Genomic DNA, 22182 nt, shown 5'->3' with positions numbered 1-22182 from the left:
TCCTGAGAGAATATCCTGAGAAAATTTCCTAAGCCAAATATCCTGAGACAATTTCCTGAGCCAAATATCCTGAGACCATATCCTAAGTATCCTGAGGGAGTACCATATCCTAAGCCAAATATCCTGAGACAATTTCCTAAGCCAAATATCCTGAGACAATTTCCTAAGCCAAATATCCTGAGACAATTTCCTAAGACAAATATCCTGAGACAATTTCCTGAGCCAAATATCCTGAGACCATATCCTAAGCCAAATATCCTGAGACAATTTCCTAAGCCAAATATCCTGAGACAATTTCCTAAGCCAAATATCCTGAGCAATTTCCTAAGCCAAATATCCTGAGACAATTTCCTAAGCCAAATATCCTGAGACCATATTCTAAGCCAAATATCCTAAGCCAAATATCCTGAGCCAAATATCCTGAGACAATATCCTAAGCCAAATATCCTGAGACCATATCCTAAGCAAATATGCTGAGACCATATTCTAAGCCAAATATCCTAAGCCAAATATCCTGAGACAATTTCCTAAGGCAAATATCCTGAGACAATTTCCTAAGGCAAATATCCTGAGACAATTTCCTAAGCCAAACATCCTAAGACCATATCCTGAGACAATATCCTGACCCAAATATCTAAGACAATATTCTGAGACAAATATCCTTAGCGATTGATCTTGGAGAGTCGCCTTAGAAAATATCCTAGAAATATCCTTAGAAAATATCCTTAGAAATATCCTTAGAAATTCTCCTTAGAATTCTCCTTAGAAAATATCCTTAGAGATTATCCTGAGGAATACCCCTTAGGAGAATTCTCCTTAGAAAATATCCTTAGAGATCACCCTGAGGAATACCCCTGAGGGAATATCTAAGGGTTATACTTAGGAGTCGATTTCCGCGTCGAGAAATGGCCGAAGGAGCACGTGGGCACTAGTTATGGACGAAAGTGCATTTTGTTCACAGCATGTAGATGTGAATGCGTTCCCATTACCATTTGCGGCAAGTCTCAAGCGATGGTGCCAGAATCCGACGTCATCTTCGCGCCAGTGATGCGGTTGATCACGCGAGTCGATCGACACGTCTTCGCCGCTCTTTCACCGACGCCCACAGCGCCAGCCAGTGTCACGACGTGCCGCTGCCAAGAACGACACTGTGCTCTGAGGATTCGCCGCACATCGAAGGAATCAGAAGCGCGCCTTCGTGGATCTTTGTGTGTCGGGACAGGCGCTGAGGTTTGTGTCTCCTCTCGTCATCCTCCGCTGGCGTTTCGACACTGTGACAGCGGCAGCGCTGTGGCTTTGACGCTTCGGCTGCTTGCTATCGCAGCCACCGCACTCCCGTCGCTGCCTTCCTGTTGCCTGCAGTGGCACGCTGCGGAGTCTCCCCGGCTCGGCAGTACTGGTCGGCGTCTTGTCCTGTCGTCACCCTCGCGTCGCCGCCGTGGTCCGGCGCGGCGGTCATCCGGACAGAGTGTATCCCTCAGTGAGCCGACTCGCGACCCGCACTGCATGAGGGCAAGAAAAGCCGAGCCGTGCCACCGTCCTGCTCCCCCCTTTTGCATGTCTTTTTACGTGAGAGCATTCTGCTAAACAAGAGGAAAACCAGAGTACTCTCCACTCTTCGCTACTACCTACCACTCCTTGACGGCCTGCTCAAGGAGAGGCTTGATCTCATCTGCCCACCTGGGTGCGAGCTCCTTCCAAGTTGACCGCGCGAACTCATAGCACTCCTGTGCGGTTCGCCCTCCATCCTCGAAACCGGCCGGGGCACCGTTGAACATCTTGGTCTGCTCGTTCCCCCCCCCCGCGGCACGTTTGTTGCCGGTCTGTTTTCCAGTCTGTTTGGACAGGTAGCGCTGCGTGTACGCTTGCTTCTCCGCCTTTGACATGATGACCATGTGCGTGTGTGAGTTGACCTCTGCCGCGGTGTTGAGTGGGCGCCGAAGCAGCCCTGGGGCGGCGGCATGTACGGCTGCCTCGGCCACGGGGATGGCATTGCGAACGCTCTGCTTCCCAAGAAGGTCGAGTCCTTGGAGCTGTGATCTGTGCAAGCGTGATCGGTTGATAACCGACACGTGTGTGCAACTCCTCTCACTAGCGCTTTTTCGAGACCTTGACGTTCAGACAACCGACACGGACACGTGTGTGCAACTCCTCTGACTAGTTCTTTTCACAGACCTTAGACAGCAGGGAAGAGTCGATGTGCAAAAAGAGACGCCTTACTGCGGTCGCCACGCCCGCGCACTTGAGCCAGCTAGTCCTACTGTTGAGGCTTTCCGCACGGCGCCCGGGGCTGCTGCGGTCATGTCGTGCTCGCCGCCCATGCGCTGGCTCGTCATCGCGACCCTCGTCGCCACCGCGGCGGCGGCGCCGGCCGAGGTCGACGGGCCAAGCCTGGCCCAGGCGATGCGAGACGGCCGTCCGTTTTTCCTCAAGTTTGACACGGCGCCTTGCCAGAGGTGCAGAGAGCTCGACGGCGCGTGGGCCGAGTTGGCGGGCGAGTACCCGGGACTCATCGGGCGCGTCGACTGCACCCGCTCGCCCGACGTCTGCGACGCGCGCCAGATCGCGTTTGATCCGGACGAGCCGGTGCCGACGCTCAAGTTTTGGACCGGCACCGCCTTCCGCGTCTACACGGGGCCGCACGAGATCGAGTACTTCCGCGTGTACCTGCGGCGCAAGGTGCAGTCGGAGGAGGTGAGTGAGCGGCTCGACACCGCCCTCCGGCCCATCTCGGCCGACGAGCTCAGCCGCGCGTGGCGCGTCGCCCCGTCTCTCGGTCGGCTGCCGCCAGCACCTTGCCCGACCCTGCCTCGAAGCTCCTCTCCCTAGGCGCCTCGCCCTCTCGCTCGGCCGGCTGCTGGTCGCGTGCGCCGCCGCCGTCGGGCTCGCGGCGTGGCTGCTCGCTTCGCCGAGCGAGGACCCGGGCAGCGTGGTAGTGGTTGCCTGCGACGGCAAGCCCCTCCTCCCGGGCGAGCCTCCCTCCGCCTCGGGCGGGCTCTGCGCCTTCCGGCTCGACGCCGCCGCGGCGCAGCTGACACCGATCGGCTTCCGCCCGGCGATGAGCACGCGGCTGCTCCACCTCGCGGCCGAGGCGGCCCCGGCCTCCCTGCGGCTCGGCCGCCGGCTCGGCTGCTACATCCTTCACGTCGCGACGGAGGCGTCCGACCCCGACGAGGAGGAGACCGCCCCGCAGCCGCGCGTGCTGTCGCTCCGCCTCGACCTGCGCCGCGCGCCCTGCTTCGACGCCGCCGGGAGCGTGGCCGTGGGGGGCGAAGGCCGCCGCGGCGCGTGCACCCACGTGAGCTGCGGCAGTCTTGGCGGCGACGCGTGCGCCGTCGCGTCGGCTGCAGACGGGAGCGTCGCCCTCCTCTCGCACGAGTGGCTGTGATTAATTAACTAAGTAAGTAAGTAATTAAGTAATTAGGACCGTCGCCCTCCTCTCGCACGAGTGGCTGCTGCCGCGCCGGCGGCTGCTCAAGCCGTGCCCGCGGCTGGCGCGCTCGGGCGGTCTCGTCCCCTCGTCTGCGGCCGGAGCAAGTCGCCTCCCTCTGCCGGCTGTGGCCACATCGACGCTGCTGCCGAGGACAGGGCGGGAGAGAGGGGGCGCGACGGCGCTCCCCCTCCCGTCGGCGGCGGGAGGGTGGCGGCTGCTGCTGGGGGACGCGGCGCGAAAGACGCTGTCGGTGGTCAGCGGCGGCGGGGCGGGCGGCGGCGAGGGCGGCGGCGTGGTGCGTGTCGAGGACGGGCCGACCCACCTCGCTAGCCACCCGTCCGGCGGCGTCGCCTACGCGCTGTGCGCCGGCTCGGGCGTGCTGCTCGTGGCGGACGTCGGCCGAGACGCCGGAGGACGCGGCGCGCTCACCCTCGTTCAGCGAGTCGAGCTCGTCAACGGCGCGGACGCCGACGGCACGGACGGCTCCTCCTCCGCCGCCGGGGCGCTCGCCTGCTCCTCGGACGGCTCGTTCGTGTACGTGGCGTGCGGCGGCCACATCTCCGCCCTCCGCACCTCGGAGGGGGGCCGCCGGCTCGAGCTCGCGCAGCGGGAGGCGCCCCCCGCCAGCGGGCCCTCCGCGCCCCCCGTCGGCCTCGCCCTCGCCGGCGGGTCGGAAGAGCTCCTCCTCTCTGCCGAGCAAGGCGCCGACCTCGTCCGCATCTACCGGCGCGACGTCGCCTCTGGCCGGCTCGACCTCGCGGGGGAGGTTGGCTGCCCGGCGCCGTGCTGCGTGCTGCCCCTCGCCTGGCCGCCGCCCGCGTGAGGGGCTGAGAGAGAGACTATATCTTCCCGTCCTTTGGGGCTGCGGCCGGGCCCGAGAAGGGAGGGGGGGGTTCTTATCCCGACTCGCCGGCCGGGTGCATATTTTGAATCTAGGGCGGAAAACGTTACAAGCACTTGCTGGAGCTCTTGGAGTCAGAGTCGCGGTCTAACCTGAAACCTCACATCCAGGGCCGGGGCGGAGCTAAGAAGCGTACCCAGCGGGCCGGATGATCGGCATCGGGTTGCGGGCTAGAGAGCCCTGACCCCTAGGGGGGTGCGCGTTCGCAGGGAAAGGGCTGTAAAGTAAACACGGGTCCCCGAGGGTTAGCTCTGCGCTCCGGGTTTTTCCCCTAGCAGCGGAACGCCCCCTCTACTCGGGGCTAGTAGACACCAGACACTAGCACGACAACACACACATTCCTCACTGACATCACCGCTCGGAACCCCCCGCTCCGCGCACGGTCTCCTCACCCCACTCCGAGGGGGGCCCTCCCTCCCCTCGGTCCTCCCTCCTGTTCGCCTTCCGAGATGGTTACGCGACGACTGTGGGACCCGACCTCCCCTCCTAGCCTTCTTTGGCCGCGGCCCCGCCGCCGTTTCGTCCTCTCTGCACGATCCCGCTGACTCCGCCTCCGGCGACCCCGCTCCCGACTCCCTGGGCGAGGACGGTGGGGCAACTGGCATTGGGGGTCGCACCCACTTCCACCCCCCCGCGGAAGGTCGAGCGCTCGAGCCCGCTCTCCCTGGTCGACGAGTCGCGCCCGCACCCGCGGCCTCTCTATCGTCCTCGGCTCGCCCCCCCCCACCGTCGCCTCGTCTTTACCAAAGCAATTTTCTTTTTATTAAAAAAAAGCGCCGTGTTCTCTCTGTGTGCTCACGGCCTCAGAACCTCTTGGCGCGGGAAACGCCTTGACAAGGTTACTCGGGCGCATAAGAAGATGTGGTCGGCTGGCTTGCCCTTCACCGGCTGTCATTGGCGCTGTGAGTGTGGCGCCTTCAACAAGCCCGACTGGACGCACTGCAACGCGTGCGCTCTCCTGCGGCCGCTCGGGCTGGACGGGGTGATCCTCAGCCTGATCACCGAGGTCTCCGTGCTGCGCTCCAGGGTCGACAAGGCGGCGGTCGAGACCAGCTCGCTGCGTTCCAAGCAGATCTGTGCGGTCAACGAGGTCGGCCTTCTGAAGTCCAACGCGACGAAGGCGGAGGTGCGTGAGGCGGCCCTCGAGCGACGGCTCGCGGCGCTCGAGGCGGACGCGGAGGCGCGCGAGGTGGCCTTTGCGCGGCTGCTTGCGGCGGTGGAGGCGCGAGCTGCGCCGGCAGCCTCGGAGCACGAGCTCGTGGTCGGCCGCGTCATGCTCAGCGGCTCCGGCGACGGCGCCGTGCTCAGCGGCTCCGGCGACGGCGCCGTGCTAGTTGACGGCCAAAACGACCGCCGCGATGCTGGCGCCGCCGTGCTAGAGTCCAAGCCCGTGCCCGGCGACGGCCTCGAGCCCGACGACGGCATCGTGCCCGCCGTCGGCAACGGCACCGAGGCTCCCCACGGCCTCACCACGCTGGTGCAGAAGGTGGAGTGGATCAAAGTGCGGCTCCGTATAGCTGCAGGAACTAGTGTCCTCAAGACGGTGGAGAAGGCGAACGAGCTGGTGGGGGTCGTGGCCGACGGCGGCCTCGTGCCCCAGGTGGACCGGCTGCTGTTCCTTCTGTCGTCTGGGGAAGACGCGAGCCGCGGTGTGGCGTGAAGGCTGGCCCACCTCAGCGGATCGCGTCCAGCTTGCGGCGCAGCGCTCTAGCGTCAAGCGGCTTGCGCGGCTTGGCGGGCTGCCTCTGAGTCGGAGGCGAGCGAAGGATGACCGGAGATGTCGCTGCCATTGGCACGCGGACGGGGGAGGGCGGTGGCCCGGTGGCGACAGAGAGGCTCGAGTGTGGCGGCCCGCTTCGCATCGCCCCGCTCGGAGCGTGGACGCGGCGAGTCGCCGGTTCGCCCGGTGGCCCATCGTCAAGCTCCTTCCGTACGATGCGCGCTAGTCCGCCAGGATAGAAGCGGTCCGTCGCATTATAAAAGTCACGTAGAAAGTCGTCTGCCAGTGAAACGAGCGCCGCGGTGTCTGACACCTCCGGCCGCCGCATCCACCGGCCGCCAGCCCCGCCCCGGTCGCGGTGGACTGCAATTCTCACCAGCAACTCCACAAACTCGTCAAAGATGAGCTCGTCTCTCGCGTTCGCCGCGTGGACATCGGCAAGGCGTGGCCGGTCGCCGGTCGCCGCCTCAAAGATATCGGGCACGTCCGACACCTTGAGCGCGCCGCCACGGAACATACCCGTCTCGCGCAGCATGATGATCATCTCGTTGTAGTTGAACCGGTCCTCCGAACTGAGCAAGTCGGCAGTGTCGCCGCCACTGTCCATGAGCCACACCTCTTTGCCGTCTCTCCGCGCCGCCGCGTCGTCCTTGATGGCAAACGGTGAAGTCAGCGCTGCCGCCGTCTGCCGCGATCCCCTAGAGAGCACCTCGCCGTGCTGCGTATTCCAATACTTCCAGCAGCGCCGGAGGATGGGCAAGTGGCGGGCGAGCAGTGAGGTGAAAGGCGGACGACGCAGCTCCCTGCTGAGTGCGTCCAGCCTCGAGGCTCCTCCGAGGGCCGGCTCGACGTGCCCGTGCAGTAGCTTGCGAAGCTGGACGCCGAGCGGCGCGGGCGCCTCATTTGCCAGGCGCGCTTTGGTGTGGGCGAGGTGGGCGAGCGCGACGACAAAGCCGGCCAAATTGATGGTGGCCAAGGGCGCGTGAGGGTCCAACCCGACTCGTCGGTTGGACGGGGAGGTGTCGCCGCCTCCCGAGGGCGCGTAGCTCCCGGCTTCGACTTCGACTTCGAGGAGGGCGCCTTCCGTTCCCGAGCGCGACATCGCCTCTTCAAACAGAAAGTCGACGTCCGAGCACGTGAGGCCGTTGCCGAGCAGGCCCGGCGAGTCTCGGAGCAAGTGCCACCACTGCGCGCGGCAGAGGCACGCGCCGGAGCCATCCATGATCCACGCCTCCTCGGGGTCGGAGGGCGGCCTCGACTCGTCAGCAGCCTGCTTTGCCTGCCCCTCAGTCGTTGCCATCCCGCCGTCTGCTAACGCCACTGCGAGGCCGGGCTGCGATCGGTAGAAGTCAAACGCCTGCGTGAGGAGTGCCTGCTCCTCTCGCAGCACGTCTTTGCAGTGGCGGAGCTCAGCAGCCTTCGCACCAGGCTCCTCTGCCACCAAGAGGGGCAGTAGGCAACCGAGGAGGCGCGACTCCGGCCGATCCCCGTCCTCGACCTCGTTCGGCGGCAACGCTTCGCCCCATCCTGGCGCGTCTCCGCCCTCCCCGCCGCCTCCCTCCTCGAGCGTAGTGAGTGGGCCCTGGTCGTCGGGTGCTCTTGAAGGCACATCCCTCTCCCCACTGCCTCCGTGACCCGATCGCGGGAGGATGAGCAGCCGGTTCCGCCTCAGCGTCGCAATCGCGTCGTCAAAGGAGGGGAGACAGCTGGCGTCATGACTGGCGTCCATGTGACCTGCGTGTCGCGCTGCGTCGACTGCCACCAAGCCTTGCGTCCCGGCAGCGCGGTGCGTGCGTTCAAAGGCAGCAATCCTTTCCAGGGTGGAGGCGTCTAGCTGAGTTCGCCTTGGCGGCTCGAGCGAGAAGCGCGACAGGCTGCGCTGCATTCGCTGGCTAGATTGATTCTCTGCTGACTGGTGCCGGCCCCACGCATCGGCATTTCCCGCAGTCTGTGGGCGACCAGCCCCACTCGCCGCGCCGCTCTGCAGCCTCGCCCACTGGCTCGCCCGGCTCGCGCCCATCGGGGCCGTCGTTGCGCGCGCGGTCGCACCTGTGGCCTCTCGCTGGAGCATGGTCCGCCAGGCCGCGATGCCCGAACCTCCCTCGCGGGCGATCGCTCTGATCTCTGCAACCTTTGCCTCTGGAGCAGAGACGCCCCACGCGTACATAGCCCGTGCCCGATCTGCCTCTCCAATCATGATCCGCCCGCTCGGGCCAAGAAGGCCAACCGCGGTCGCCGGAGCCAGGCCTGTCGCCGCGGTAGCCGCGGGTTGCGGAGAGCGGCGAGGGCTCGCCTCCCGGCGGGAGAGGAGGGGGGCGGACTCGGATCTCAGCATCCGGTCTAGGCCTCCGTCAGCCGCTGCCGTCGCGGGGCGGGGCCGGTGCTTGGCGGGGCGCCGGGTGCGGAACCACGCATCGAAGGCCCCAGCATCGTCGTCGATCATCTGTGGCTGGCTGGCTGCGAGTCGCGCACCGCACGGCAGCAGTAGCGCCGTGGCGCGCTAAACGCGACGCGCGAAACGATCTTCAACAGTTTAGTGTAGAGCTTTTGTTGTACCTGTGTTAGTGCCAGTGCGAGCCAGTCCCGTGCCCAGTCCTGTGCCCAGTGTCGTGCGAGGGAGTTTTGTTGTAAAATTCTTTTTGAGCAGTGCGCGCCAGTCCCATGCCTAGTGTCGTGCGAGGGAGTTTTGTTGTGAAATTCTTTTTGAGCTAAATGTAGCCGCGGGAGGGAGATTTGTTTTGTTTTGTTGCCATCGATGTAATGAAACAAACGCAAGGCGGACACACACGGTTGGCGTGTTTCTTTTCTTTCTGCCAAGTACTTGGCCTTAGGTACGTTGTTGGCAAAACAGGACACAGAGCTCACACAAATTCACAGTGGGAGGAAAGCGGCGAGTCGCAATTCCTGGGGTCCTTGTGCGTTGTGGCGGGCCACCCTGTCCAGAGGCAGAGCCCGGGAGGTCCATCCCGCCAGTCCTTCCTGTGGCGAGTACAGACAGACTTGGCCTGCCTGTCTAGGAGTTTCCTCTCGCACCCTACCTGGTTTCCTTTCCGTGTTTCCTTCTAGTTTCCCTCTAGTTTAGGGTAGGGTGCCCACAGGGCCCAAAAAAAGAAAGTAAGAAAGAAATGGGCCACCCCCGATCGCAGCACTTCGTGTTGGAGAGTCGAGATATTGAGATTGTGACTAGGAGGGAGGGACGCTGGGGATTCTCAAAGGTATACCCTTGGAATGGCCGGATCCAGCCTTACGAGATCGCGCGCGCTTCGCGCGCTGCACTGCCTGTTCTCCGCGGCTGAGTGACGACGCGTGCCGTGTGCCAGCAGAGTTGGGCGCGCGCGGCGCGACGGCGCCCGCGAGGGAAGGCGCGGGTGCAGCGGCCGCCGGCGGCCGTACCGCTCGCCGGCCAGCGCAGCAGCGGCCAGCGCAGCGGCCGCCGGCGCAGCAGCCAGAGCAGCCGGTGCGCGCCTTGCGAGGCAGTACTGCCGCCCGGCAGCCTTGAGGCGGCCGGGCGGCAGTGTACTCGTTCGAGCTTTGCGAGCCGTGCGCGCGCCGAGGCGCGCACGGCGCGCGCCCGCCCGGCTGCCAGTAGGAGGCGGCGCAATATGGCCATAGTACAGCCCTTGAGGAGGAGGAATAGGCTGGCTGGCAGTGCTGTATGCCGCCGAGGGGCAGTTTTGGGGTGCTGTCCCCATCCCAGGGGGCTGCTAGCAGAACGCGTCCGCAGCCGGGACAACCCGCCCCCCCAGCCGAGGCCGGTCGAAGCCCCCTTGACCACAGCCAAGAGGAGTCCTCTTGGTGCTCCTGGCGGCCGTTCAAAGGTCGGGCGCGCGCCGATTGGGGGGGGGGGGGTCTTGCTTGCTCCACACCGAGCGCCATCGGTCCGGACCGGCGTGGTCATTGAGGGTAGGCCTGCACAAGGTCTGAGCCGCGGCCGCTCGGCGCCAAGTGCAGTGTCACGCTCGCACGCGAGCGACTCACAATGGGGAACCCTCGTTTCCTATTCACTCGGTCCCCCAACGGAAGAGAGGCCTCGCTCCTATTGGAACACTCCAACATCAGATTTGCCTCGTGCGTCCCTTTTTCAGTCGGGTCCTGTGGGCACCCTATCTAGTTTCCTCGGGAAACCCCGGGGAAACTCCGTGGATGTCCGTCATTTTGGGGGGCTCTGACTGAGGACTGAGAGCCGAGTCTGAGCTACTGAGGCTGTTTTGGTAGTTTGCCGATTTCCTCCATTTTGCCCCATATTTTACCCCAGACCAGCTCTCAGACTCAGGGAAACTCGCGAGTTTCCCGAGGGAAACTCGAGAGAAGCAGAATGGAGCACCAAACACCCTCTGGTTTCCCTGGAAACTTCCGGAAACTCAAAGACAAAGTGCTGGGGACCCTCTGGTTTCCTTTTTGGTTTCCGGAAACTCCTAGACAGGCCAAGTACAGACTAACGACGGGGAGGCGGAGCAGACGCCCGCAGGGCGAGACGAGGGAGGGAGCAGGACGTTGCGGAGATCAGCAGGAGGATGTACGAAGAGATTAGGAGCAGCAGGGACCCGAGGGACCATGTGGAAGACGGCTAGTGCTAGTACCCCGTCGGGAGGACGACCCCGGCTAGTCGCCGACCACACCCACAAAGAACCCTGCACAAAGATCGCAAGGGCGGGGACCTGTTCCTTTTTACCCATCTCACAGTAGAGAGGTGTCCGTTTTTATTTATTTATTTAGACTAACAACTTTTTCACACCGCTCACCGGGGAGTGCGTGTCCCCGACCCCGTCCGAAAAAGAAGGACGCACATGCTGAAGCCGCCAGCTTGTGCTGTGAATAGCACTGTACTGGGTTCCGGCTCCTAGCCAGATAGGGGGTCTGTTGACAACCACCGTCCTCGTCGGCTCAGCCAGCGATACGTATTGCAAGATTCCCAAGAGGTAGGTAGGTCCGGTTTTGACCGCCCCAGAGGCCCTGAGATAAAATTTGTTTTTTTTTCGCTTACCCTGGCGCCCCCCGTCCAACGGTGTCGGCAAGCGTTGCCCAAGCGCCGCCTCACCTGGGCAACTCCACTTCTGCCCGCCGCGTGGGACAATGGACGACCTGTGGGAGATCGAGCTCACGCGTGACAAGTGGGTGCCTGTAGACGCGGCAATGCGGGCAGCCATCGCAGACGCTGTCAACAGCACAAGCAATTCCGGGCAGTTCGAGGCTCGCGGATTCTCGTATGAGGTCGACCTGAACGCGATGGTGCAGAGAAATAAGAGCACTCAGAGGACGCGACCCATCCGCCGTAAGCAGTCTGCGGCAGCGCAAGAGCACGAGGCGCCACCGCCCGCGGCCGCGACGGCGCCACCGCCCGTGGCCGCGACGGCGCCACCGCCCGCGACGGCGGAGGAGCGCGAGGCGTCACCGCCTGCTGCGGCGAGAAAGCGCGCGAGGGTGGCTGCCGATTCGCTGTCCACTCCTCCCGCGGCGGCGGCGGCAGCGAGTAGCGCCGGTGCGAGCCCCGGCGCAACGCCCGACTCGCCCGAAGGCATCGCTCCCAGCAGCGACAACGACCACCTGGCCTCCATTTTCGAGCAGATGGGCGCCATCAAGAAGCTCCAAAAGGATACCTTTCGGGCGACCGCGTACCAGAAAGCGGCTGCGGCCCTGCGGGCGCACCCGTCCGCCGTCGTCTCGGGCAAGGAGGCTCGCGGCATCGCAGGGATCGGCAAAGGCATGGCGGAGCGGATCGACAAGGCGCTGGAGCCGCCTGCCCGGGCCGGAGGAGTGAAGTGCGTCCCTCCACAGCCGATGCGTGAGCAGGTGCTCGAGAGCGGGCACCTGCCCGAGCTCGAGGAGCTCAAGCGAGACACGGACGTCGTCGCCCTGCGCGAGCTGCAGCTGGTCCACGGCGTCGGCGCCGTCCGGGCCGGCGCGCTCATCGGACAGGGCGTCCGCGCGTTTGACGGCTTGCAGCAGCTGCGCGGCCTTCGCGGACCGTTCCTGCACTTTTCCTGTAGGCATCCGGACGCTCGACGGCTTGCGCGCCGCCGTCGCGGGCGGGAGCGTGTCGCTCGACCCCGCGCAGCGCATCGGCCTGCGGCACGCGGAGGAGTTCCGGCAGAAGATCCCTCGCGCCGAGGCGAGGCGGCACGAGGAGGCGCTCCTGTCTGCGCGGGACGCGTCGCTGCCTGCGATGCAGCTCGTCGTGTGCGGTTCGTACCGCAGGGGCAAGGCGACCTCGGGCGACATCGACGCGCTCGTCACTCCGACCGACGGCGCCACGCCAGCGTCGCTCCTCGCACGCTGGTGCAGCCGCCTCGCCGCGTGCCCAAGTGCGGCGACCGCGCCGCGTGAGCGAGGCTGCGGTGCGCCTGTAGGGTTGACGTGTTGCGCGAGAGCGGCTACGTGACGGACACGCTCGCGCAGGGGCCGAGCAAGTTCATGGGCGTGTGCCGCCTGCCGGACGGGATGCACCGGCGGCTCGATTTGCGCAGCGTGCCGCCGGAGCAGTTCCACTTCGCGACGCTCTACTTCACGGGGTCGAACTTGCTCAACGTCAAGATGCGACTCCGCGCTATCGAGCTCGGGATGACCCTCAACGAGTACCGGCTCGAGCGCAAGCCCGCGGTCGACGGGCAGGAGGGGGAGGCGGTGCCGGCGGGGTCGGAGCGAGAGGTTTTCGAGGCACTCGGAATGGACTACCTCGAGCCACACGAGCGGGGCTGAGTACTCTCCATCACTAAAGCCGTAGTGGGTGTGTGGCTGTGGGTCTCTGGAACGAGAAAAAGAAATAAATCGCTCTCGGAGAGAGACGGCAACACAATCTCATTGAGGCAGGGTCACTCACAAAGTCAAAGAACCCTGATGCACGGCCTGATCCCTGTACCCTGACCCTGTGGCTGTGCACAATATCAATAATCAATATTTCAAAAGTACAAAGACCGCATGAGCTTTGTTATCTATTTCTTGGTTCTCGCTCTCGAGTCTGCGTCCTTGGAAGTTGTCTCCTGACGCTGACCTCGAAGAAGAGGGATTTCTTGTTGGTCTTTAAAAATCTCTCTCTGACCTCGATCCTCGTTTCACGACTCCTGCTCTCGTTGGTTTATTATTTACACTGCTGCGACACTCCGACACACAGCGCGGACACTGCGCAAAACTTAACTGATGAGTGCAGAGTGCACGCAGTGGCACAGACAAGACATTCAGGTCTCAGCCTGTGCGTGGCGTACGTGGCGAACCAGCACTCTGAGCGTGCGCAGAATCTGCTGAAGAAGCTGCGGCTCGCGTGGAAGGATCTGCGCATCGAAAGCAAGCTCAAGCTGCTGATCGGCTTCGTGCAGGTGGTCGCGCCTATGGGCGCTGTCTACTCGATCACGATGCCCGACTCGTTCCGCGCCTTCCTTGAGGCCATGGAGGCGATCTACATCGACATCTTTGGGCCGTTGTTTGTGCCGACAAAGTGCCTCGGCGGACTCTTCAACCTGCTCCTGCTGAAGGGGTTCGTCCCGATCGGGCTGCTGCTCTTCGTATGGCTGATCCTCTCTATCGTGCGACTGCGCAGCGAGCGGCGCAGCGAGCGGCGCAGCGCCAACGGCGACGCCGTCCCGCCTCTCTCCCCTTGGCGCGCCGTGGTGCACGCTGTCCGGAGCAGCCTCCGCCTGCTGCTGCCTGCCACCCTCTGGATGATCGTCATCTTCTGCACCAGCGTCTCCGCCAGCGTCTTCAGCGCCTTCCACTGCCGCCGGTTCGTCGTCAACACCGACATGGACACGCGCGAGTTTCTGCGGGCCAGCCTCGACATCGAGTGCCCCGGTGACGGGCGCGAGGCGAGTCCCGAGTACCATGAGCTGCAAGGCCTGGCGTGGGCGCTGATAGTCCTCTGGCCCATCGGCTCGCTGCTCGGACTAGCGGCGCTCTTCCTGAGCATCCGCGGCGCGGTGATGCACCGCAAGCCAAACAAGTGGTCCCGCGCCGCCGGCCTCCTCACCCGAGACTTCAAGGCCGAGTTTTACTGGTGGGAGTGGCTCGAGCTGGTGCGGCGGCTGCTGCTCACTGGCTTCGTGCTCGCCATCCCCGAGTCGGCCGCCTTCCTGCGGCTGGCGGTGGCGCTCGTCGTGAGCGTGCTCTTCCTCATCAGCCAGATGCTCCTCGTGCCGTACAAGGCGGAGGTGATCCAGTTCCTCTCGTGCGCCGCGCAGCTCGTCATCATCGTGCTGCTCATCGGGTCGACGTTCATGTACCTACACGAGCAGTTCTCGGTGGCGATCGCGAGCGCGGCGGTCGAGACGGGCGACACCGACCCGGTCGTATCGGTGCTCGTCTTTGAGTCGCTCGAAAACATCGCCGTCCTCTGCTTCGCCGCCATGGCCGTCCTCGCGCTCGGCCTCTCCGCGCTGACGGTCCGCAGCATGGTGCTCCGTGGCAAGGACGAGCTCCTGCGGCTCAAGGCGACCAAGGCGCGGCCACAGGTGTCCATCGCGCGGGGGCTCAAATACCACCTCTTCCTGAGCCACATCTGGGGCACCGGCCAGGACCAGGTCGCCGTGATCAAGCGGCAGCTCCTGCGGATGGTGCCCGACCTCGTCATCTTCCTGGACGTCGATGATCTCGAAGACATCGGCAACCTGGAGGGTTACATCGACGAGACGATGGCGGTGCTCATGTTCCTCTCGCGCGGGTACTTCACCTCGCGCAACTGCCTGCGCGAGGTGCGGTCCACCGCGGAGCGAAAGCTGCCCGTGATCCTCGTCCACGAGAGGGACGTCAACAAGGGCGGCCTGCCGTACGAGGCGTCGATGGACGAGTGCCCGGAGGACCTGCGCGAGTTTGTGTTTGGCAAGGAGGGCGCAATGCGCGATGTGCTCGAGTGGCACCGCGTCACCGTCTTCCAGCTCTGCACGCTCAAGGAGATTGCGCGCGTCGTCCTCGACTACACGCCGCTCTACCTCGACGACCAGATCCTCGACGTCTACCTCAAGACGGACTGCGAGGTGGAGGACCTGACCTTTGCCTCGCCCGTGGCGGCGTACGCCTCCCCAAACAACGTTGGCTGCCGGCGGGCGATCCGTGAGCTCGCAAAGACCTTCCGCTCGAGCGACTTTTTCGTCCGGCTCGAGCCGCCCGCCGAGTGGGTCGACCCGGCCGTGCTCGCGAGGAGGAGGCTCGAGGAGGGCGAGGGGGAGCTGGGCGGCGCGTCCGCTGGGAGCAACGTGTCCCTCTCCGGCACCGGCACCGGCTCCGGCCCCGGGAGGGTGCCCCGGAACCTGGAGAAGCGCCGCCAGATCTTTCTGCTCTACCTCAACCGCAACACCTGGCACGGCGCGGCGGGTGTGGAGCTGGCCGCAGAGGTGCGCCTCGCGCTCGAGATCGGGGCCGAGATTGTCATGCTGCATGAGAACGACCCCGAGCGCGACGGCTGCGAGTTTGGCCACTTCTTCGGCACCACGCCCGTCGACCTGATCAACAACGGGCTGTTCAAGCCGCTCGCCGTCGCGCTCATGACGGGCCCGCACCGTCGCGTCAGCCTCTCGCTGGCCGCGCAGGCGATGGGGGCGACGCGCAAGCGAGTCGCGAAGCGGATGAGCTTTCACAGGTCGTCGAGTGGCTCGGCGGACGACCTGCTCGACGCCGACGAGGAGCGAGAGACCGAGACGACCGGGGGCACGGATAACGGGCAGGGGGGGCAGGGGGGGCAGGAGGCCGAGTCGAGCGTGGGGTCGGGGCTCTGGAGCCGCGCCCGCGGCCGCCTCGCCCACACGAGGGGGGTCGCGGCAATGAAGAGGGGCTCCACTTCGAGGGATCTGCACGCGGCTCCGCCACCGGCTCAGGGAGGCTCAGGTGCCGGCGCGACCGAGGAGGGCTCGGGTTACGCCCCGCCGCAGCCGCCGTCGAGGCCGCCGTCGAGGCCGCCGTCGAGGCCGCCGTCGAGGCCGCCGTCGCCGCCCCGCCGTGGGCTCACGCGCCGCGAGTCGAAGAAGCCCGTCGCTTCTTCGAGCGGAGCGGAGCAGGCGCACGCCAGCTCATCCCACGTCGCACTCGACGTGAGCGGTACCGCCGGGAGCAGCGTCGAGCAGGCTGGCAAGGTGTGCGTCGTTTGCCTGAGTGGGCCTCGGACGCACGCCGTCAAGCCGTGCCGCCACCTCTGCCTGTGCCCCGACTGCGCCGCGACAGCGCTCAAAGACTTGGACACCTTTTCGCAGTGTCCAATCTGCCGCGCCGACATGGATGGAGTGATGCGCATCTACGAGCCGTGAGACGGCCGAGATCGTCAGTCACAATCTAGAGGGGTAGTAGTCTACTAGAGCCGAGAGCTCGTTTATACACCTGCTCCTCCTTTTTTTGCTTTTATCCATCTAAGAAAGAAAGTAAACAGACAACCCAAGGGAGGAACGTGTGGGAGGACCCGCCCGGCACGCCGCCGGCCGCCGCCACCACACAGGGAGATACATTTCAAGGGGAGGCAAGAGTCTGTCAGTGCGGGTAGCGTGCTGGCAATCACGGGCGCTATTTTGTCGTACTCCTCTTCGGCGAGCGCTCCAAATCTCTAGACCCCATTGCCTTTATGTTTAAGGAGGCCGCTCTCGCGCGGGTCTCAAGGATGTCGCCGTGTCTTTTGATTCAGGCGCCTCCCGTTCGACTCTTGCTGTCGCCCTCGCCGTGTGTTTCTCGACCTTCCGCATGGAGTAACGCGCCTCTTCCTTGTTTCCAGCGCAGCTGCCACTCAGCACGTGCGCCAACGTGCAACGACGCCTGTGGCGGCTCTCTGTCTTCCTGCGTGTCCAGTCGTCCCAATCTCTTCGTTCTCCGTATCTCCTCCTTGCCTCGCGCGCCTCCTTTGTGGCTTCATCCCTCGCCGCCTTGCACGCCCTGCATCCCCAAAATGCGCTTCCGTCGTGGCGGGGCCTCTCATTCCCCGTTTCTTTTCCCCCTCTAGTATACGCCGGTGGTGTGCCCCGTGTCGCGTGTGGCGTCCGTGGCACCCGACCTGTTGTCTCACCCTGGCTCCAAAGATCGTTTTGGTCGTCACATTGTGACCCCCGACGTCGTCAAATGTCGCTCGCCTGTCCTTCCCCCTGTCCCACTGCCTGCTTGATTGAGGCTGGCTACAGCTGCCACTTCGCTCCACACAACCGTCCCGCCACCCCTGCCGTGTGCGATCCCGGCCTCACCGTCTTTCGAAGTTGTCCGCACACCCACTCGTGTGCGCTCTGGCGCATGTGCCCGTATGTCATTTTCCAAATGCGAATCATAATTCTTTTTGGAGTGGGCGGCAGAATTCTTTTTGGAGGTGCTGCACGTGCGGTCTGTCCCGTGCGCGGGACCATGTCCTGGAAGTCGAGCCTGCCTCCAGACCTTGTGCTCAAGCCAATGATTGAGTCTACCACCAAGGAGGTGCACAAGATGTTGGAGGCATTCAAGCGGCGCGAGCCGTGCAAGCTCTACTTCAACAGGCCGGTCAGCGCAACCGCCGGCGCTGACTTCATGCGCGGCTACCTGACCGTGATCAAGCAGCCAATGGACCTGGGCACGGTGACTCGCAAGCTCGAAGAAGACAGGCGCGCCCGCGCGCCCGCGTGTGCCCTCTCCCGCGCATGCGCCTGACGGCTCCGCCGGCCGCGCCACAGCAAGCGCCCGGCGGACGAGAAGCACTACCAGTTCCTCGAGGACTTTGCGTGCGACTGCCGGCAGATCTGGAAGAACGCCCTGGTGTTCAACGAGCCGCGCGGCAAGCCGGAGCCCAACAAGCCCGGCAGCCCGGCGTACATCTTTGACCACGCCTCGAAGCTGGCGAGCGACTTTGAGGCGAAGCTGGCGGAGATGCACCGCGAGCTGGAGAAGGAGGCGCCCCCGTGCCCGAGGTTGCTGCGCGCGAGGCTGCTCCTCGCCGACGTGCGCCGCTCCCCCTTCTCGGAGCACTACCGGCGCGAGAAGGACTGGCGGAAGTTGGGTGACGAGTACGTCGCCTTCCTGAGGGAGGAGATGAAGAGGCCTTCCGAGCCGGAGGACCTCGACTCGATCACCGACTGGCTGAGGAAGGTGCAGCGCCAGGCGGACGGCGAGGACGCGGGGCAGGCCGCCTGGCTCGTCGGCGAGGCCGGGCTCCGTCGAGCCGGAGGCGGCGGGCGGCAGGGCCCACTCGGATCCTTCCCGGAACCTTCCACGTAGGCGTGGCTCGCCGAGCTGAAGCGGCGGGTGGTGCGGGTCTGCGAGAACGCGCTCGCGTACAACCAGGGCCGCCAGGCGGCGGGGAAGTGCGCCAAGCACCTTAAGGAGGCCTTCGAGCTGCGGGTCGAGAGCATCCAGACGGCGGCGGAGCCTCCGCCGCGGGGCGCGAGGGCGGCGGAGCGCGAGGGCGGGCCGACGTTTGCGCAGAAGCGCGAGCTGCTGCGCGAGCTGCACGACCTGTCGCCCCTCGACCAGTCGCGCGTGGCGCGGCAGCTCGCCAAAGAGAGCCCGCGCGCGCTGAAGCCGCTCGACGGGCGCGAGGCAGGGTCGTCGAAGCGGGTGCGGGTAGAGCTCGATGAGCTCGACGCGGAGACGTTCGCGAGGGCGCGCGAGCTCGCCGAGGAGCGAGCGCGCAAGGCGGTGGAGATGGACTTGCAGGATGAATTAGAAGAGTACCCACAGTGACAGAAAATAATACACCAAAGTGTACACATAGTGTGCGTATAATAGTACTTGGTCTTGGATACTAGCACGTAGCGCAAGACGCGCGGGGAGGCCCCGCGGCCGCGCTGCTGGTGCCGCGCGGCGGCGAGTTGGCGGCGAGGCCGAGGGCGTGTGGCCGCGGTGGAAGGTGTGCGCGGGCTGGCTCCCTTCTCCCTCTACAGACTACACCGCTGCACCACCAGCGTCACTACCGGCCCTCACGGAGGGGGCCGCTGCGAGCATCACCCGGCGGCTCGCAGTCGGGAGTGCCAAGCCTCTCACGCGGCCCAAAGGCGAAGCATCGCCGGAGCCGATGACGATGACGACTGGGGCCTTGCAGAGCGGGCACATGTTTGGACCCTGGCCGCCGCCGCCGCGCCCGAGCAGCCACGTCTCAATGCAAGCCGTATGGTATCGGTGCCCACATGGCAGCGTGGTCGCCTTCTCTCCTTCGGCAAAAGCGCATAAGCAGATTGCGCAATCCTCGCCCGTCTCGCCCGCCGCACAGCTCGCCGTCGGCAGCGCTGCGACCGCCGTAGACAGCTCGAGCTCTGTGGCGCCGCCTCCGCCTCCGCCTCCGCTTCCGCCACCGCCTCCGCCACCGGCGCCACCGCTCGTGCCGCCGCCTGCAGCGCGGCGGCGCCTGCGCAGCCAGCGCCTCGCGAGGAGTGCGATCATCGCAAAGACCACCAGGCAGGAGAGGAGCGTGACGATTCGCGAGCCACCAAACCGTTCGGCCATCGTCGGGTCGCAGCACGCTCTGGCTGACGCGTCTGGCCGAGGACCGGCGGGCGGGGGCGGCGGGTTGGCGAGGCAAGCGTCGCTCGGAGCCCGCTCAAACTTGAACGCGTCGGTGACCCAATCTGCGGTGGGGAAGATAGGCTGTGTGGGGTGGTGGCGGACGGATGTGCGCTAGGAGGTGAGGGCTGTCGCAGTGCGCGCACAGCAGACGCTGCGGTCGCACTGGTCGGTCCCAGCGTTTGAGGAGACGACCTGCCCAAAGCCTTGGGCGAAGTAGAAGAAGCCGAGCGGGTTCCAGCCCCCGCCGTTATGTGACTGATCAATGAAGACGTGCGTGACGGTCGGGTCAGCCGGGCTACCATGCGTCAGAGTGATTGGGACGCGACTCGGCAGGTATCTCGAGCAGGACTCGCCGCCAGGGTGCCACTCGGAGACGGCGAAGCAGCCGGACGTGTTGCGGCCGCTCAAGGAGTAAACGGCGCTGACACGGCCCTTGTTCTGGCCATCGTCGTGGTGCCACGAAAGGCCTCCCCCGTTCGCATCTTCACAATACTTGTACGAGCCCGTCAACCAGCCGGTGCCGGTGACTCCCTCGCTACGGTCGTCGAGGATGAAAGAGTCAACCATCGGGAAACTTCGTGCGCAGGAAGAAATTTTAAACCGTTGGGCGCGCTCCTCACGTGCCGTTCTCCCATCCCTCCCTTGGGTTGTCTGTTTTCTTTTTTTTTTCCCCCCCCCCCCCCCCCCTCCCCCCTCCGCCGTCGCCGCCTCTCTCGTCGCGCCGCGCCGCGGCCCGCGCACGGCGCTCGTACAATGCGGATTGACAATGGAGAGTCACACACACTGTACAAGACCCGACGGTACAAGACTCGACTGTACAAGACTCGACACTACGTCTGAACGAGAAAAGGGCACACGGAGACGAGCGGACGAGAGGTCCGGAACCGGGGGACCAAAGCGCTCCCGAGTGACTAAGCAGGCAACGTACGCAGCGTGGCCCTTGGCAGCCGCGGGATCCGTCTCTCTCGCCCGCCGCCGCGCGCGGCGAGTTCGCGCAAGGTGGGACCTCCTAACAGAGGGCTGGGCTACTTGCAGGGCGTCTTGTTGAGAGCCTTCTCGGCGGTGGCGCACGGCGTGAAGCGCAGCGTCACGGTGCCCTCCTCCTCGACTTTCTCCATGCGGTACCCTGCCCGGCGAGGGAGCCACGCAAGGTGAGGCAGACCTCTCTCCGCTGCGGGCGGGGCCGCCGCACCGTCCCACTCGACCACGCCCTTGAGCTCCTTGGGCGCCGTATCCATCACCAGCTCGAGCGGGTAGGCGTACCTGGGCGGGGAGCGCGAGGGGCGGGCGGCGGTGTGGGAGCGGCGTTGGGGCTCGCGCCGCCGCGGGCGGGGCGGCGCGCCCAAAGTTGACCGAGTGGCGGAGGTGGTGGTCGGCGTGGAAGTTGTCTCCGTGCAGCGCGGGCTTGTCGGAGCGCGAGTGGAAGCCCCACCTGCGCGGCGGCGTCTCGCTCACGGCAGCCGCGTCGCACGCTGGGGCGAGGGTTCAGGCCGCAGCAAAGCACTTGTTGTACCACGAGACGCCGAGCACGTGGCCGCTGAGCGAGGCGGGCTGCAGGCCGAACCCGAGTCCGAGGGCGAGGTCGGACATGAGGATGAGCCACTCCTCGGGCGCTGGGGGCAGGGTGCGAGGGGCGGTGCCGTCGGAGGCGGGCGGAGGCGGGCTGGGGGGTGGGGAGGGGGCGGAGGGAGGCGGCGCCCCCCGACCCAAAGATGTGCGCGTCGAAGGGCGTGCAGTCGTGCAGGTAGTGGTGGAACTTGTGCGCGTCGTTGTAGACATTGGTGATGTGCCCCATCCTGTGGATGTGGTAAAAGTGGACCTGCCAGTAGCGCTCGAGGTGGCCGCTCACGCGGGCCGAGAGGCCGAGCGACGCGTCGAGCAGCCACGGCAGCAGCTCGAGCTCGAGGCCGAAGCAGGCGGGGAGCAGCACCAGGTAGTACGTCTTGCAGTTGAGGAAGCCGTACGCCATCGAGGCGAGCACGCGCCGCGTCGGCACGGGCTTGGGCGTGCCCTTTGGCGTCCAGCCGAGGCACACCGCGCAAAAGGCGTGGTCGACGAGGAGGAAGAGGGCGAGGAAGCGGGCGTCGAGCGTGAGCGTCGGGTTTAGCCACGGCGGGAGGGCGGCCCGCACGGCGAGGCTGAGGAGCGGGAAGACGAGGGCGTGGCCCGTGTAGAGGGTGAAGACCGTCTCGAGCCCGTAGGCGATGGCGACAAACGTGCTGTACGGCAGAAACAAAAACTGGAGTAGCGAGGCGAGGAGGAGGGAGGCGAAGGAGCCGCAGCAGGCCGCCACGACGGTGGTGCCCCGCGCGAGCCAGAAGAGGTACTGCTTGGTCATCGGCTCGGCGGGCACGCCGTGGCAGAGGCTGCCGATGTAGGCGTTCAGCTTGGACAGGCCGGAGGCGTAGAGCTTGGGGTACGACGCCGGGAGGGTGAGGTCGAACGCCTCGCCCTTGGCCATCCGCTGCGCGAGCGCCTGCTCATCGTACAGCTCGACTGGAAGGGATCTGAACGGCTCGAGGAGATACGAGAACCAGAAGCGAAAGAGCGCGGCGTTGCCGAGGGTGATCGAGCGCGCCCAGTCGGCGAGCGGGATCATGAGCGAGAAGCCTTGGTGGGTGAGCCAACAAGCCACGAACGTGCGACAGTCGGATTGAGGGGTACATACGGAGCTTTTTCTTTTCCCTGGCTTTTAAAGTTTATTCCGGC

At 65.0% G+C, this 22182-nt stretch overlaps 7 protein-coding genes across 7 annotated transcripts; 4 read left to right on the top strand and 3 right to left on the bottom strand.

Annotated features, from left to right (window-relative positions):
* Positions 1-107: 107 nt before the first annotated feature.
* On the bottom strand, positions 108-329 carry EMIHUDRAFT_59341 (hypothetical protein; the record flags this gene model as incomplete). The annotated part of the gene is made up of 1 exon (XM_005789250.1): positions 108-329. A coding segment is annotated over one exon (222 nt), but the record flags the coding sequence as incomplete, so codon positions are not given.
* A 1972-nt stretch (positions 330-2301) lies between these two features.
* On the top strand, positions 2302-5994 carry EMIHUDRAFT_98273 (hypothetical protein; the record flags this gene model as incomplete). Its single annotated transcript, XM_005789249.1, has 4 exons — positions 2302-2768; positions 2830-3327; positions 3425-4199; positions 5173-5994. The coding sequence occupies 4 exons, from the start codon at positions 2302-2304 to the stop codon at positions 5992-5994; spliced, it is 2562 nt and encodes an 853-aa protein (XP_005789306.1).
* Positions 5995-11127: 5133 nt separating this feature from the next.
* EMIHUDRAFT_201154 (hypothetical protein) lies at positions 11128-12750 on the top strand (the record flags this gene model as incomplete). The annotated part of the gene is made up of 4 exons (XM_005789248.1): positions 11128-11326; positions 11570-12020; positions 12088-12330; positions 12402-12750. The coding sequence occupies 4 exons, from the start codon at positions 11128-11130 to the stop codon at positions 12748-12750; spliced, it is 1242 nt and encodes a 413-aa protein (XP_005789305.1).
* A 438-nt stretch (positions 12751-13188) lies between these two features.
* On the top strand, positions 13189-16277 carry EMIHUDRAFT_201153 (hypothetical protein; the record flags this gene model as incomplete). Its single annotated transcript, XM_005789247.1, has 3 exons — positions 13189-13230; positions 13284-15788; positions 15993-16277. 3 exons carry the CDS (start codon positions 13189-13191, stop codon positions 16275-16277), a joined length of 2832 nt encoding a protein of 943 aa, XP_005789304.1.
* A 308-nt stretch (positions 16278-16585) lies between these two features.
* On the top strand, positions 16586-18654 carry EMIHUDRAFT_201152 (hypothetical protein; the record flags this gene model as incomplete). Its single annotated transcript, XM_005789246.1, has 5 exons — positions 16586-16612; positions 17413-17553; positions 17653-18108; positions 18190-18312; positions 18445-18654. 5 exons carry the CDS (start codon positions 16586-16588, stop codon positions 18652-18654), a joined length of 957 nt encoding a protein of 318 aa, XP_005789303.1.
* Positions 18655-18855: 201 nt separating this feature from the next.
* Positions 18856-20040, bottom strand: EMIHUDRAFT_98270 (hypothetical protein; the record flags this gene model as incomplete). The annotated part of the gene is made up of 2 exons (XM_005789245.1): positions 18856-19535; positions 19617-20040. 2 exons carry the CDS (start codon positions 20038-20040, stop codon positions 18856-18858), a joined length of 1104 nt encoding a protein of 367 aa, XP_005789302.1.
* A 458-nt stretch (positions 20041-20498) lies between these two features.
* EMIHUDRAFT_201150 (hypothetical protein) lies at positions 20499-22072 on the bottom strand (the record flags this gene model as incomplete). Its single annotated transcript, XM_005789244.1, has 4 exons — positions 20499-20599; positions 20666-20736; positions 20978-21010; positions 21180-22072. The coding sequence occupies 4 exons, from the start codon at positions 22070-22072 to the stop codon at positions 20499-20501; spliced, it is 1098 nt and encodes a 365-aa protein (XP_005789301.1).
* Positions 22073-22182: the final 110 nt, after the last annotated feature.

The sequence above is a fragment of the Emiliania huxleyi genome, assembly GCF_000372725.1.
Source record: "Emiliania huxleyi CCMP1516 chromosome Unknown EMIHUscaffold_13, whole genome shotgun sequence".
In the NCBI taxonomy this organism is placed as follows: domain Eukaryota; phylum Haptophyta; order Isochrysidales; family Noelaerhabdaceae; genus Emiliania; species Emiliania huxleyi.
The sequence above is the reverse complement of the archived record's forward strand: the minus strand, read 5'-3'. Positions and strand labels throughout refer to the sequence as shown.